General features: G+C 45.5%; 1 protein-coding gene across 1 annotated transcript in view; it reads right to left on the reverse strand.

The window, feature by feature from the left end:
- Window positions 1–17,112, reverse strand: part of ATG2A (autophagy related 2A) — a 2,105,371-nt gene that overhangs the window by 1,552,307 nt on the left and 535,952 nt on the right. Inside the window, exon 12 of the mRNA XM_069644746.1 lies at window positions 15,201–15,363. Coding sequence (XP_069500847.1) covers window positions 15,201–15,363 — 163 coding nt within the window. The remainder of the gene's footprint in view (window positions 1–15,200; window positions 15,364–17,112) is intronic.

Consider the following 17,112-nt stretch of genomic DNA (forward strand, 5'->3'; position numbering starts at 1 on the left):
AGCACCTGGTGCCTCCCTTGGCCCCACCTCCACTTCCACTCTCCTCACTCCCGTCACACCTGATGAGGTCGCCAGAGAAGTCTGGTCTATGAAGGCCTCATCCAAGCAAGTGGACCCTTGCCCTTCCAAAACCATCAAGGACAACACTGACTCCCTCGCACAAGCCTTGGCTCACCTTTGCAACCTCTCCTTTTCCACTGGAGTTTTCCCAACTGCTCTCAAGCACTCCCTTGTGCACCCTCTGCTCAAGAAACCCTCTGCCGACCCTTCCATTCTGTCAAACTACCGCCTGATCGATATCACTTTTCCTGGGAACTCCCGGAGAAGCTGGCTATCTCTCAGCTAAACCTCCACACGGAATCAATCAATTGTTTCCACAACCATCAGTCTGGCTTTAGAGCATCCAGAGACACAGAAACTGCTCTTCTGAACACCTGTGAAGACCTGCTCTCAAATCTCAACACTAACACTCGCTTTGTCCTCATTCTTCTTGATCTCTCCTCGGCCTTTGACACGGTTAATCACAACGTCCTGATCTCACGGCTTCGTGACATCCTGGGAATCACAGGTCAGGTTCTGGCTTGGTTAACCTCTTTTCTCTCCGACCTCCCATCCCAGGTCTAACTTGGTGCCTTTCTCTCGACTTTCACCCTCTCAACCTGTGGCTTTTCCCAGGGTTCTAACCTATCCCCCTGGTTCTTCAATGTCTACATGGATGCCCTGGCACATATGATTGCCACTTTCACCTCTAATTTCCAGTGTTATGTGGATGAAACGCAACTATCCTTCAGGCTACCCTCAGCCGCCTCCCTCCTCCTCCTCCTCACTCATACCTGACTGTCCCCTATTCAGTCATGGTGTGCTGCTAATGACCTTTGTCTCAATGGCAGTAAAACTGAGATTGTTCGCATTGGGACCCCTGCACCCTCTTTCCCCCTCTCACTCTGGCCAGCCTCCCTTGGCCCTGTAACATCCCCCACCCCCACCTTTGAGGCCCAAGACCCTGGGGTCATCTTCGACTCCTCTCTCTCTCCTTCTCCTCTCACATTTCTGACATCTCAAAAAAGTCCAACTATCAACCTGAAGACTTATCCTTGGCCTCAAGCCCATGGACCATCCCTCTGGCGCTGAAATCCCTTCACTGGCTCCCTGTGGCTGCAAGGATCAAATTCAAGACCCTCTGCATTGTCCACAAGGCTTTCTGGAGCCTGGGACCTATTTGCCTTTAACGTTTCTTTCCTCAATACTGTCCCTCTCGAGCCCTCCGCTCATCTACCTCCAACCTTCTGGAAGTGAGCCAGTTCTCGAAGCAGAGATTTGGAGGGAGATCCTTTTCCTCGGCAGGCGCCTCCTTCTGGAGCAACCACCCTGTAACCCTCCATCTTGAGCCTGATATTCTTAAATTCTGGAAACTCCTCAAGACCTTCCTCTTCTCTTCCTTCCCTCTCACCCTACCCGGCTAACTTAGCCCTCTACTTCTCCTCTCTCCCTCTCTCCTTCCCATTCAGCTTACTGACTGGCCGTCTGGTGTTCCTCAGTCTCTCACAGGTCCCAGGCACCCCTGCCAGTCCTATGCACTTGCCTCAGGGCCCTGCACCCCACCTTTCACTGCACTTGTGATAAATCCTCGATAGCTTCTCTCACTGCACTTCACCAGTCTCTACCGACTGGGCACAGTTGGTCCCTTGCACTACTTTGCCCTGCCCGCACTTGCACAATCTGTATAAAGCCCTGCCTGAAGATCTGTCTGTTCTCCCTTGTCTTCGCCCCTAAATGTGCACTTGAAAAAACTGCAGAATCACTGTCAGGCGTATTTGCTGTATCTAAACTGTTAAATGTATCATATTCACTTAATCTGCCTGTGCAGACCGTTATCATCTCAGAAATTCAAGGGCTCTGAGCGACTGCCCCCCCCCCTTGTTTCCACCTTCCTTAAGCGCTTTGAAACACTTGCCTGTGTACAGGCACTTTATAAATAAACATTACCATACCATATCATACCTTACCGGGTGGGTATAAGGCCAGTTCCACGATATCCGGTTACCACATCCTCCTCGCCCAGTCTGTGGGAGATTAGGATCAGGTTGGCCCTGAATCATCGCAACCTCTTGAAAACGCAAAGAATGTCTGGTATCAGTTGGAACGCATAATGGAGGTCAAAGACCCACTCCACTAAAAGTGTGTCCCACAATGGCCCCCCGGGGGAAATTCCCTCAAACAGAACTGCTTGAACTTCGTATGGTCCACTGTTGCAAACAGATTCACCATCTGGGTGCCCCACTGGGCGAAGATCTCTGCTAGGACCTATGGTATAGCTCCCACTCGGAGACCGAGCTCTGCTTGCTCAGAGCATCTGCCAACCCATTCTCCAGCTCTGCCATATGAGCTGCAGAGACTGGAGATGTTGTTCTCTAGCATACAGAGCCATAGCTGTATGGCCTCCCTGTACAGGGGCAGTGATTGCATGCCTACCTGATTGATGAGATAGTGCATGGTCACTGTGTTCTCCGTTAACACCAGGACATTTTTCCCCTACAGACAAGACGCAAAAAGCATCAGCGCTAGTCTGACTGCTCGCAGCTCGAGCAGATTGACGTGGTAACCTTTCTCCTTCTGAGACTAATGACTGCTGTTCAGAAGAGAGCTGCAATGAGCACCCCAGCCCTTCAGCGAGGCAGCCATGACAACCAGTTCTTCCGGCCAGGATACCGAGAAAGGTTCGCCAGCCAACATGTTCGTCCTGTTGCTCCACCAGGTCAGGTCTTTCGCCACAGACTGCAACACCTGGAGGACATCAGATATCTCGCTGAAGTACTGCGACCACTGGCTCCTGAACAGCCACTGAAGGGATCTCATCCGGAGTCACCCCTGTGGCACCAGGAAAATCCACAATGCCATGAGTCCCAGCAAGTGCAGGAAAGCCGATGCCGGTAGACTGCTGGAGTTCTGGAAGAGACTGACCATGTGTGCCAGATTGGTGACTCCCCGGGAGGAAAAACCTTACCTTATCGGGTGTCCAAGACTGCTCCGATGAACTGGAGCTTTTACACAATGAGGTCTGATTTCGGCACGTTCAGTGACAAACCCAAGTCATGTAGTAGTGAACATGTGTCCCGAGATGGCTCGAAACCTGTTATGGCGACCATGCTCGGATCAGCCAATCATCTAAGTATGGAAACACAGGCCAGCTCTCCGGAGCTGGTGTCATGATCCCTGCCCCTCATGTCCCCAGCCCTCCAAGATGTCAGGCTGGAGCCAGGCCACAATCACCTACATGGCCCTCAAGGGCATCTCCATCCCTCCAAAGACCCACTTGGAGTCAGACTTGGCGCTTGTGGCACCAGACTCACTCACTCTCATAGGATAACATTGGGGATTGGACTTGTAGCGCATTGATGGGGACAAGATCGATGCCCCCACATATTTCGGTTCCCATAACTGCATGTGCGGTCTAGTCTTTTGGGTGTGGTTCAGCCCAGAAGGACCTGGGATACCCAGAGACTATTTAAGCCACACCCAGGCTGAGAAACGGGCTTTGCATTTTCTGCACCTGCAGCGTGACACTCACCGTGTTCGGATCGGTCTCCAGTAGGCCTGCATCTTTCTTCTGCGCTTAGCTCCTGCAAGAACAAGAACACCGTTAGGAACAACCTTACCTTGCCGCGCTTCTGCCCATCATTCATCGCTTCTTCTGTTCTCCGGGCATCTTCGGCGGAGTCATTCCCATCCCGGCACGCCGCTTCCTAAGGAAAACAACAGGAAAAAGGCATTAGTAAGCATTCTGCAAATCTTCGCTTATTTTTAAATACTGTACGAGCTTCAAACGCTTACCTGAATCCCAGCCGCTCTGGGGGAACTCTGTCTCCGGAACTTCTCATCCATCTGCAAGAGGGAAAAGACACTCCAGGTTAGTGTGGAAACATCTAGAGGTGCCGCATACCGCGCTTACCCACCGCATTTGTTCTTCATAACCGCCATCCATGCTGAAAACGTTGCGGCACCTAAAAGACACAGAACAAGAACTCAGTTCAATGCAAATACGAAAGGGGTGCACCGCGCTCTCACTCACCTTCAGCACTACTCATCTCAGCAGCACGCTGCCATCCCCGGACGCTGGCCATCATCTAAGGAAGGAAAGGAACGAAGTTAGAGAACTGTTCAAAAGACTCATTATACTTACCTGTCGGACTCTTGCCAGTGAAGTAACTAGGCAGCAACGAGCCTGCATCAATCAACGCGCACCTGTGCTCAAGGCAGGACGGAGAGCACACTATCCAAGAAAATAAGGTGAGCTGTGGATCAAAGGGAAGGGTTGGACCACAGGGAAGAAGGGGTTCAAGCACAAAGAGACAATAGGGAGTTAAACTCTACCAACCCTGTGTTTCAGGCACAGTCTCCAGTCGAATAGCCTCCAGGGAAGGGTTCGAGGTCGTAAGAGGTCAGAACAGGCTGAGTGACGTCCCCGTGGATACCAGGTGAGCGTTACAGGTGGGCTGCTACTAGTGCCATTAGCTTGGTAAAGACCCTGGGGCAGAGGTCAAGCCAAAAGGAGGTACTTTGAATTGGTAATGCATATCGCTGATGATGAACCTTAGATACTGCCTGTGCTTCCTGTGGATAGGGACATGAAAATAGGCGTCCTGATGGTCCAGCGACAACAACTAGTCTTGGATTGCAGAGCCTGGAGGGTTTCCCTCGACGTCACCATCCTAAATTTGTCCTTCCTCAGGAATTTGTTCAAATCCCTGAGGTCCAGGATGGGACAGAGTCCTCCCCCTTTCTTGGGAACAAGTAAGTATAGGGAGTACCAACCCGGGCCTATTTTCTCAGTTGGCACAGCCTCTACTGCTCCCTTCAAAAGAAGGGGCTGAGCTGCCCCTGTTCCGGCTATTGAGAGGGAGGTGGGGGTTTGTCCGGGGTTCTCTTAAAAAACGGGAGGCAGTAACCCCACTTGAATAATTGAAGGACCCAGGCATCATAAGTAATTTCCTTCCATTTGCCCAAGAACCCGGAGACTCTCCACCCAACCAGCGAAGTATGGGGGTTTCTGAGGTGACTTCGATGGTACAGCACTAGTCAATTGTCTCGACCCTCCTCTGACTGGCCGTTGCAACCTACGTCTCCCCGGTTAGTCCTGGGGTGCTTGCGCCCATCTTGGAAAGGTGGAGTATTTCCTGCAACCATGTCTTCTGGACCCAAAGGCAACATTCTGCAGCAGAGGTGGCTCTTTTGACCCCACGAACCGAGTGAGAACACTTATCAATTAATTTCTCGATGAAGCAGTAGCACAAGAGTGGATAACGGATAAAACAAGATCATTCTTAACTAAAAATTGTCAGATAATGCTGGTTCTTTATATCTTACCAAAAGTGCATACAAATCTCCAGGATCCCCCGGGCAGACCTATTATAGCAGCAACGGACAGTCTTCTAGAACCATTGGCACAGTACATCGATCAAGCAATACAGCCACTTGTGCAGAAAACCACAACGTATCTTAAAGACTCTACAGATTTCTTATTAAAGATCAAAGACCTTGAATTTGAGGATACAACGGACATTCTTTTCATGATGGATGTCTGTAGTTTGTATACGAATATCACACATGAAGCAGGAATTGAGGCAATGGAATGGCTTCGGTTGTCATCACAAGATTGCAAGGCAAACAACATGTGCATATTGAATTTATTGAAATTGGTCTTAAATAACTTTTTTTCGTTTTGAAAACAGATACTTCATCCAGATTGCAGGAACATCGATGGGTGCCGCTATGGCACCTGGATATGTAAATACCTACATGGCTTACTTAGAACAAACAATGGTTCTCAACAATCCACAATATCAGCACCACTTCAGATGTTTCATGAGATTCATAGATGACATTTTCGGCATTTGGAGAGGTTCGCATCCAAGTCTCCTTCAATTTTTTGAGTATATGAATCAGCTGGCACCAAGAATTTAGTTTACGACTCAGACTAATAAAAATCGGATTCAGTTTCTGGACATGGAAATCTACATCAAAAATAATCATCTACACAGGACCATTTACAACAAACCCACGGATAGAAACATCACATTGATGGCATCTAGCTTTCACCCATCTACCACAATTCAAAGTATACCCTACAGCCAGTTCTTAAGGTATCGTAGATTGATTTCAGAGCCACCGGAGTTTGAGATGCAATATAAAAATTGAAAGAAACATTTTCTAAAAGAGGTTACAAAACAACCACATTAGAAGCTGCCTTAATGAAGGCTTCAGCAGTTCCGAGAGCTAACACATTGGAGCGGTCACCGAAGGAGGATTCGGAAACTATGGTGTATGTTACAACATACTCTCAACAGAGCTATAAAATCAAGAAAATAATTAAGAGAAATTGGCAAATGCTGAAATAAGAGACTTTGTGGTCCGAGCTGACTATCAAACAATGATTACCAGCTCCAATGTATTTAAGGGCACTCTGCCCTGTAACAATTGCCAGCATTGTCACAATGTGATTAAAGGCTCCAGCATTAGCCATCCTCATAGAGGCAAAAAGATTCCTCTAAGGCACACTAGCACATGTGACACAATCAATGTGCTTTATGGAATTAAATGCCCTGCAGGTTATTTTACGTGGGCTTAACAACAAGAAAAGCAAAACTGAGGTGGACTGTGCACAAATCTGACATCCAATTGTGCTCAGTCCACTCATTGGTGGCACAACATTTTAAAAAATATAAGCACTCAGTAGCCCAGATGAAATGTGTGATTTTAGAGCAAGTAAAATGCTCTAAAAGAGGTGGTGACATACACAAGTTATTGAGACAGAAAGAGGTTGAGTGGATTGAGCGACTAGATGCACTTGAGCCGAAGGGTATGAACAATGATTTTGATCTGACTTGTTTTATTTTATATGACTTTGAGTTGATTGTTGTTACTAAAACTGCTTTCTTTGTATGTCTCTGGAACTGCCCCTTTGGGCATAAAGTGAACATAGAATTGTGGTAACCGCAATTGGTGCTTTGATTCATTTTGAGGATGTGTCAATTAGTAGAATGAAGGAATGTTAACTTGTCAAATAGAAGGGGAAATGACTGTGGTTGTTTCTGATTGCATGGTGAACGCCTGTGGTGTCTGGATGAATTTGGGCTTTTATTACATTGTAGTGAATTTGCCCACTTTAATTCTGAATCATGATTATCTGTATACCCCTATTGGGATAATAGAGGACCATCACCCAGGTAGTTGTAACCAGTCTATCTATATATATATAGAGTAGAGTTGGTTCTGTTCATACTCATGAGATGATTTACCCTTAATTGGGACAGGGTGCTTCATAATGAGCATCACACCGGGAAGATGTTAGTATAATATTCACTTTTTCTTACCTTTATACAAAACCGGAAGATCTTGTTCATGTACGTAATATGAGAATCCGTGTTTATTATGAGATTTTCCCAAACTGAGAACCTGTAGAGAATCTCAGCATCAACATATCCCAACAGTAGACTTTCACACTTTCCTTTAACAGGAGGTGCAGCAATTATAAAAATAGGTGGCCGGATGACACGTCATCACGTGATCACTGCTTGATCACGTGAGGCGGCACTACGGTACAGGGACTATGTCCTTAAGCATACATCGAGCCCTTTTTTTAGTATTAGTAGCAAATAACATTATAGACACTAAACGTGGTGTTTTCTAGGGAGACGCACCACGTAGGGACAGAGGAATTGGGGCGATAGTCTTAAGAAACGTACGTCTTCTGGTCACGTGACCCGGGTTACGATCACGTGACACTTTGAAACATCTAATTTAAACGCATCGCGGGACGGGAGGCTGTTTTTGCAGCCGTTTCGCCGTTCCTGCGTTGCGTTTAGGAAAGTCTCAAACTGTGGGTAAGTTTTCTGGAGGCATTTACTTCAGCCTTTTGATCGAGTGTGTGCTGGGTGCAGGGAGGCAGTATTGAGTGTAGGTTGTGACCATTTGGTAATAAGATTATTCTTCTCTATATAGTGGGTGCACCATCTTGCTAGACCAATGGGACAAGACCATTGAGGAGGGATACAAAACCAGTCTACCATCAATGACTAACCAGTGGCAAGAATCTGAAGTGATACGAGAGTCATGAGATAGCTATATAGACCCTGGATACTTCCAAGGTCAGTGAAATTCACACGTAGAGTGTCTCAAAAAATGTTCAGGATATATTAGTGTTCACCATGCTACGGAGACAAACCTAGTACAAACCTTTGTTTTCTGTGAAATGTATTTTAGGATACAAGGAAACTAATACAAATCACATCAGCACCTGAAGAAGGGGTCAAGATAAACCCGAAACGCGTAGTGGATTAACATCATGTCATTGTGTGGAGGGGAGGAGGACCTTTCTGTTAAATTGATGTTTAAACTTGAAATTCAGCAAACTTTGCTGAGTTTTTCTGGACGACATTTTTTGCTAAAAACTATTGCTCTCTTATTTGATGAAAACCTTAACGTGCAAAATAATATAATTTTGTTTAATGAATGCTGTAATTTAGGTTGTCAAACACATTGTATGAACTAAAAATACAATTGTCTGCAAAAGATATTTATGAAGTGTTTTTTTTCTGTTCTTTGAAATTTTGATTTAACGAAGTAACACTTCTCTGATCAGTATTGAATAATCAAGAAGAGATTTCTTCTCAAGTAGAGTGACCAGGTACATGGCCCATAGGTTTCTTGAGGCATAAATGTCACTGTTGCACTGCTAACCCTCACGACTTGGCCCTCAGCTTTAAGTCCTTGAATTTTTCCAGGGACTTGTTAGCTTTGAGGATAAAAAGATGTTCACGGCGAATGCAAGGTCCAGCAGTTTTGACTCAACATTCGGGGAGAAACCTAAGCCCCGAGAAACAAGAGTCGACCTGGGCAAGACTGTCGAGAAACACATAGTAACACCCATACAGGCTGCCGCATCCAAACCTGCTTGGAGTGCTTGACAGGCCATACCTTTGCCATCAGCCACTATCTACAAAAAGCTATTCTTGATGTGTCCCTCTGGGTGGCGATCAGATACTTCTGAAATGGTGCACCAGAGGATATGGCTGAATTTACCAAAAGCAAAAGAGGCATTTACAGATTTTAAAGCCATGCTCCCCGAGGCAAAAACATTCTTCGCCAAAGCGTCAACTTTTTTCGACTCCCAATCGATGTGGAGGTTCGTCGTGGAGGGACTGGACGCAACCTTTGTGGCCTGCACCAATAACCCTTCGGGGTTCAGATGAGTCAAAAATAGAAGGTCACCTGTTGCCAACTTATATAGTCAACTCTGTGTTGACTGCCAGTGTAGAGCATGGGCGTTGCCACAGGTCTAGGACAGCATTGAACAGCAAAGCCTGCCCAGTCTGCAGTCAACTGTCGAGGAGGTTGGTGAGGTCGTACTGCGACACAGGTTTAGACGGAGCACCGAGCCACAAGGCCACAACAACCTGCTCGACTGCCTTGCGGCAATGGGCGTTCGGGTGCGCATACGGGTTTCATTTCTGGAATTCTACATTGAGCGATGTGTTCAAACCATTGGCATCGTGGAGACCCTCAACCAGTTAAAGCAACCCAACCTGGTCTGCCACAAAATCTGATAATGGATCTGAGGCCACCACTTCATCCTCCAACTGCTCGAACCCAAATGGTATCTGGTCGCCAGCCTCAACAAAAACCAACCGCATTCAGTCGAAGAACACTGATAGAGTGTCCAGTACGACACTTTGAGTTTGCGGGGCCTCTGCCTGTCAAGAAGCTTCTTGGCCCGAGTGGGCTGCTGATGGTATCAGCACAGGAAAAGGTTTCTCCTTGGCGGTCTCTCTCAAGAGCGTTCGACCTGCCTTGGCTGCCAACATGCTGGATGGAGCAGGCGCACTTGGACCCGTATCCTCCTGCGGTATCAGGCTGAAGCCTTAAAAGCCAGGGCCTTTTTTTTTTAATTAAAAACTCAACATTTGTTTTTTTTTTAAATCCTCCCACTCCTCCCTAGACGCACCATTCGCTGGGTATGACTTATCTCTTTCATCTGACGAATCTGAATCTCGTCTGCGTCTTTTTGTGCGAGGCGGTGAGGAGTGGTGAGATTCACTACGGGAGTGTGAATGTTTTTTCGACTTCTTGTGGTGACATCCCACTATGTTTCTCTGGAGTAGGCCCTTCGGTATCATGTTCCCAGGACCTTGGAAGCGATTTCATCAGGGACGGCAGTCCGCCAAGCAACAGCTTTGCTGAGTGTTCCCTTCACAGTCTTCGGGTTCATCACCAGGCAAGAACCACTTTGCTCTGTATCATGACAGTCACTAAGACACAACACACAGATAGTGTGTGGGTCGGTGAGGGACATTTTAGAGTTGCAATACTTGTAGCATTTAATCCTGGACAATTTTAGCCCTGACATACTGATCAAATCAAATTCTTTAGAGTCGAATACGAGCATGTTCCGAATTGCTTACTGAAGAAAGGAACTGAGCTAAAGGGGTGTTTAGTGCATACTTTTATACCTCGACCAACGTCACGTCCATTGTCGAGGAATGGCACAGCCGTGTATGAGGGAGTCGTCGATGATAATTCACTTGTGTTGGTGATAGTTCAAAGAAGTTTGTCAACAATTTTACTAAGGTAAGTAAACGTGTTCTTATATTTCAGGTTACTCTACCAGGTTAGACAACCCAAACGTGAGTAGAATGGAATGCAGAAGACAAAGGGGCTTGTTCTCAATGTTATCCTTTGGAGGAGAGGGGAAGACAGATACACTGTGTTCATTTACCCCCCAACTCAGATTTTTCCAGATGACTTTGTGGATTGTCTGGGGGCTCAATCTTCCGCTATTTGTTCTGGTGAGTGATGCCCAGTACTTGCCGGGTTTAAGGATTCATCTGGTCGGGTGCAGCTGCAAGATGTGGTGATGAAGAAATGCAAGAAACACTGAGGCAGACCTCATCAGGACACTTCAAAAGTTAGAGAAAGGCAAGTTCAAGTTCCAGTGCTCTGCACACAGGCATCACAGAAGCTGTTCCAGGACAGGATCCCTTGATGCTGGGGTACTGACATTCAGAGAGAATGCCACTTGTGACAAGCTGGAAACAACCAAAGTTCCAGCTTGAACGCAGAGTGACACCGCATCGGCCAAATTAGCCCACGAGAGAGCTGGTCAATCCACCGGGCAGTCCAGGGGCACTTCTGAAGGCTAAGAAAGGCAGCAACTACGAGAACGCATCGAGACTAGTTGGTCCCACTAGTCCAAGGGCTGACACACTGCTCAGCGTCTTTGGAAATCAAGTAGTCACACAGGAAGTGATGCTAGACCACTTTAGGAATCATGTTTGGATCTTCAGCAGGATGTGCTTCTTCGAGGGAGTCTTGGGTGAAACAATGATTGCTGAAGAGGTCCTCTTATAAATAAATCTGAGCTGGAAGAATGTCCAAGCCCACCAATAGTAAGCATCTGAACCATTCAAACAGCCAGCAGTTGTCGAATCAGGGACAACTACTAATTTCACATTTGCCCAAAACCTAGACTTTCTAGAACTGCAGATGGTGAGTGGGACTAGACAGTCCCACCCCCTTCCTGGAAGGAGGCAGGGAGACAGACGGACATTCTCAGTCAAGTGGATGACCTTTTAAGGGTTTTCCTGACCTAGCAAGGCAGGAAGGCCAAACAATATGGCAAAAGAAGCAACGAAAATCTTGTGGCATGGCCATTTTAGTAGCCATATGTGGTAAAAGCGAATGTGCACACAATAAATTATGCAAGAATGGTAAAAGCTTGACTTTAGACACACAAAGTAACCAACAATCCCAAGTGAAAAAGCTAGGGTGATACCAAAGTACAATAATTCAAAAAGGAAATAGTTTCCAAGGACTGCCAGTCTGAAGGGCTGATCAGTTTCCCCATGATAACGAGCAAAGTTTAGAAAAGGTATGAAGTCAACCCAAAGGGTGGCATCAGGACCTTACAGAGAGCCTTATTGGGAAAGTTAGAGTGTTCCTCATGAAAATGGGAAAGTGGCTGCACAACGGCCCTTGAAGAGGTGGGAGAAACAACCTCCACGTTGCTGCAAAATCCTGACAAGGTAAAGATGAAACTATACAGGCTGGACTGGATTCAGACACATGATGAAAGGCAGTCATTTAAAATGTATGGAAAGCCTTTGGGTGAACAAAGAAAGTTAAACTGTCAACCTAAGGAGGAAAAGTTGTAAAAAGAGAAATCTTACCAAACAGTAAGCAAATGAGTGCACAAGAGTGCGAGAGTGGATGCGTTGGTGAATGACGGTGGTAAGTGATTGTGCTCACAGTGTTAAGTGTCACGCATCAAGGGTATTCATCCTTTCTCCCCAATGGGAAGACAACCCTGTTAAGGCAAGTCGGGGACAAAGACTCCCACTACCGAGAGGAACTTCCTATACATAGAATATTATCTACCTACATGGGAATTTACAAAATGTTGCTACTTCTGTTTTGAATACTTCTGCTTTAAATCCTGCCAGTAGTGACATTTCCTCAATCTGTTTGGTTTCAGGTAATGTTGGATCTCACCTGAATTCCATAGTCAAAAAGGAAGGGCACATCCCTTTGTGGTTTTACGGGTCCGCCTTAAAAGCAAGAGAAACTTTGAATAAAGGAGAAAGAACATTACGCAGGGGAGAGCTTCCAACATAGGTACGTCCTCAAGGGGTGGAGCGCTGTGGAGCTGCAGAGTCAGTGGTAGCCTGAGAGCAAGAGAACGCCTGAGGCGAATGGCGTAGGCCTTGTGCAGCAAGCAGTGGAGCAACTGCTGCTGTTGGGACGGAGTAACAAAGACTATGCCGCTTGGTGGCGCGAATACAAAGAGGAAGCTGTGGAGGGCGTAGGGCCTGCTAGAACAACGCCAAGGCCAGTCAAACCTGGAGTAACGAAACTTATCTGCCAACATGTGCAGAACCTACAGAAGTAAACAGACGCTGAGAGACAGTCAGCGAAAAACCAGAGAAAACAGAACGAAAGAAGGAGAAGCTGCCACATCCGAACGCCAAGCCTTGTGAACCAGCCCAACTCAAGAGAAGGTACCCGGGTGGTTCAGGAGAGGGGGAGGCAACAGGGACTGAACAAATTGTATGAAACGAGTTACAAGACCAGTTACGGGAGCCTGAGAAACCTGAAGTAGAGGTCTTGGGGAAGAGACCTCGAGAGTTATCCAATATAAAGATTAGAGAGGGCAGACCGTAACCTATGAGAGATACTGAGAGACTAACTTAAATGTGAGAGCTGCCTATGAGAGCTTGTGAAGAGCTGAAGTACAAACCTTGCTAGAGAACAAAAGAGTATTATCTATAGCAGAAATTGGCAGTTACTTTCTCAAATCAGGGCCGATGTTACTTGTTCTCATTTCTACCTCTGTCTTGTGTTTCAAGTCACGGGTTAAATCCCAAGCTTCTGTACTCGTCCTCGTACGAATCCGTCCTAGTTCGCTAGAGGTAGAAACGAGAACAAGTAACATCGGCCCCGATTTGAGAAAGACAGAGAACCCGTCGAAACACGTGTTATCACAGAGGGCACTGTTGTAATATTAAAACTCCCAAAACAACACTGAAAAATGGAGAAATTAGTCATGTGATTTTTTCTCTCTCAGAAAGACGTGGGCGCATGGGCTCAATGTTTCAGTAACTGCCAATTTTTGCTTTTTCAACTTAACGTAGTAGAGGAACCTAGTACTCCGTTGTTACTGTTCCATGCGACCATATTTAAGGCAATTGACACAAAAAGATACTCAAGGGCGCTGAGGTCCAACTAAAGGAATACCCACCCCAAAGGTTCCTCACTTTTTGTCCAGTATCTATAGCAGTCCATGAAAGCCGGTTGTACTCTTTCAAAAACAGTAGGAAAGTAAATCAAGAGGGTCAATCGCTGTATCAGAGACAGTGTGAACTTTTGGAATCTGAAGTATTAAGAAAGAGAAGACAAAAAGAACAGTGTGTAAAGGGGGTGCAAGAAAGGTCTCCAATGCAATTAAACTTTTGAAATATACACTATAAGAAGTGTGAAGTCGTATTAGAAATATCCTACAAAAAATAAGAGACTTTTCCTTTTATTGACTAACAACTTTTCGGAACTACAACTTTGTTTAACTTAGAGAAGAAACCCTGAGAAGAAGCTCAGTGAGTCTGGCTAAAAAGGGAAGTTATCAGAAGCTGAACATTCTGTTCTTATTTACTCGATAAGTTATAGTAGTTGAGCTAGTTAGAAATAGTCGGAGGACATTTTCTTCAGACGACAAATGAGCACCCTTAGTTTTGTTAGGTAGGGAATATCCCCTTTAGTAATAAGGAAAGGTAGGCATTATTAAATTATTGTTTAATAAAATCCTTAAAAAGGTCCTCTTTTCGTCAGACTCCTTCTGGGTCGAATATATGCCACCATTAAGTGGGCATAAAGTAGTTTGATAGCTGGGCATAAGCAACATGGCCATGATGTACTACCGAGATTCAAATATACACAAATTAAAAAAATGCACAGAAACATTATTTATCAGAATATTTGGTGCCTTATAGTGCCATTGATTTTTTGCATTAAAACACCTTCTTGCATGCCTGCACATTTCTACCATACCCTGGAACGGCAAGCTTGCTCTTTGAAAGTGCTGTAAAACTAATGTCTACATTGTTTTGCATTTGGTATCTGATGTTTTATATTTGGATTCCTGTCCTGGACCAAAAGAAAGTGCATATTTATGTAGGTCGGTTGTGTTGTGTCTCAAGTGCACAGGCACACCTAAATTTAAAAATGTTAAAAGCTAAACTGAGCGTAGTTCGTCAAATATCTGACCCACAGTTTACAAATGCAAACTTAAGATGTAAACTGAAAATGTACACTAAAAGGGAGTGAAACGTGAACTAAACCGATCTCAGTTGTATGTTCATAATATTTATAAAGTGGAATGGGAAATTGAGAGGAAAAGACCTCCTCTTTTTTATTTTTATTGTGTTATAGTTCATTACAAAATTTTCAAAAAGCAATAAAATTTCAATTAAGTTTCAATTACATATAGATACAATGAAAAAATGCATTCAAATGTTACAAGTGTCAAATGGACAAAACAACCAATTCATATTCTTAAAACACACATCGACGCATGCACATACAACACATACACACGGTCAACAACCGCAAGCTCTTCAAACCACTGCTTTGGCGTTTCTGTATACTACTGTTCTCACCTCTGTGTATTCCAGCTTCTGCTGTGCCCCGACGGCATGGTTTTCCGAAGGCCACAGACACTCCAGCAGCTCCAGCATACTGAAGCAGAGATCAGTGCTCACTGCCTGGACACCACGGCCAGCCTTTTGTTCACAGATGACCTGTACAGCAGCTCCAGTTAACCTAGCACAACATACAACAGAGTTCAAGAGTAAAATGTTGTGTTGATTTACTGATAGTCCCTCCTCCCCCCACAGACACTGTACCTACCACATGCAAATCACCAACGTTAGTTCAACCTATCAATGAGCTCACTGGTAGCAATAGATGGACCTGCCTTCGACAGGCTCTCCAGGCACATAGTCGAGATATCCAGATACCATTACCACATCAGACACTTAACCAGCATTATGTTCCAATGTTGAACTCCTGGTCGGCAGTCCTACATGCTGCAGGCATATCAGACTGGATCTGCAGCCAGGACTAGGATTTTTTGTTTGTTTTTTTGTCATTCACTTTTTATTAAAGATCAAAGCAAACAAGAATATACAGGTCAAGCCAGCCACTTTTATCAGTATTGAGTCATAGCAGATAAGAATAAAATGAACACCTAACCCGTGGCCATCTCTTATATACAAAGAACCGTGATCAGTGAATGTTTGCTTATCAACAGCTAAATAAGACTTGGTTTTAAAATGCCATAGAAATTTAAGTGAGCAAAAACCAGGACAAAGAAAAATCAGTTGGTTAGTTACAGCAGTGGACACACTTCAGCTTTCTTAAAGTAAAAAAGGACATATCTTGGGGCTTGTGATGTACAACTGAGAAATCGTTCTAACAAAATATATAGAGGGAGTTCAACCAGGAAATTGGACATCTCATCCTTATTAGCAGCCTCAATTTTGCTCATAGCTGCCATAAACCAAACTTTAGCACACCATTCACTTACATGAGGGGCGCAGGGACCTTCCAATTCCGGGCTAATACCATCCTAGCTGAGACCAAAATGTGAGTGATCAGTTTAAAGGGTGACCGCCCCAGCCTGTATAAACCAGCTGGGTCTTCATTCCCGAGTATGACTACTTGCGGGTCCTACAGGCAGCTCCACTCTGGCGATGGCTTTAATCTGCGACGGTACCTCCTTCCAATAAGTTTGAATAGAACCACATGACCACCATACATGATAAAGCATGCCGGGGACTTGGAGACATTTCCAGCAAAGGAGCAATAGGTCAGGGTTTATCTTATGGAGCAGTTCAGGGGTAAACTACCACCTATATAATAATTTGTAATTGTTCTACTTTAATTGAACGCAATTAGAAGATTTTGTAGCCCCAGACCACATATTATACCATGCCAGTTCATCTATCGGGGACCCCAATAGCAGCTTCCCACCAGACCATATAGTAATGCTGGGGCTTAAAGGGTTAGCATTGAGGATATCATAGCAAGGAAACCTTCCGGGCTGGGGGATCCCCTAAGAAAAAGCCCTCATACTTGGTGGTGGACCTTTTAGCCCGTTTAGCCATTTTGGCATTTGCGACCCAATTCCGCAACTGTGTGAAACCAAAGGTATCTGCATCGCTAACCATAAATATTTGTGCACATTGAGCAAAGGAAAACGGTTGCCCACTTTCGAATAACTGGCCTATCCTCAGAGAACTACCTTCTTTCCGGTAGGTGAAGCCCCTCGCCTGCTGCCCTCGGCGGAAAGTCCAAACAATGTAAAATTTGGGTAAGTGGGGAAGGGAATGTGGTGACTGCCTATTTATGCGCTGCTCTATCCCAATAATCCAGTGTCGTTCTGGTGGGTACCAGCAGGCGGCAGCTTCCTTTGCGGGCAGCAGGGGAGTGCCAACACCAATCACTTAGTGGAATCCCTATCGTAGCCTGCTCAATATCTACTCAGTACTTCGGAAGAAGAGTTGCACT

This window comes from Ambystoma mexicanum, chromosome 2p, assembly GCF_040938575.1.
Source record: "Ambystoma mexicanum isolate Mex_15411 chromosome 2p, UKY_AmexF1_1, whole genome shotgun sequence".
NCBI lineage: Eukaryota > Metazoa > Chordata > Amphibia > Caudata > Ambystomatidae > Ambystoma > Ambystoma mexicanum.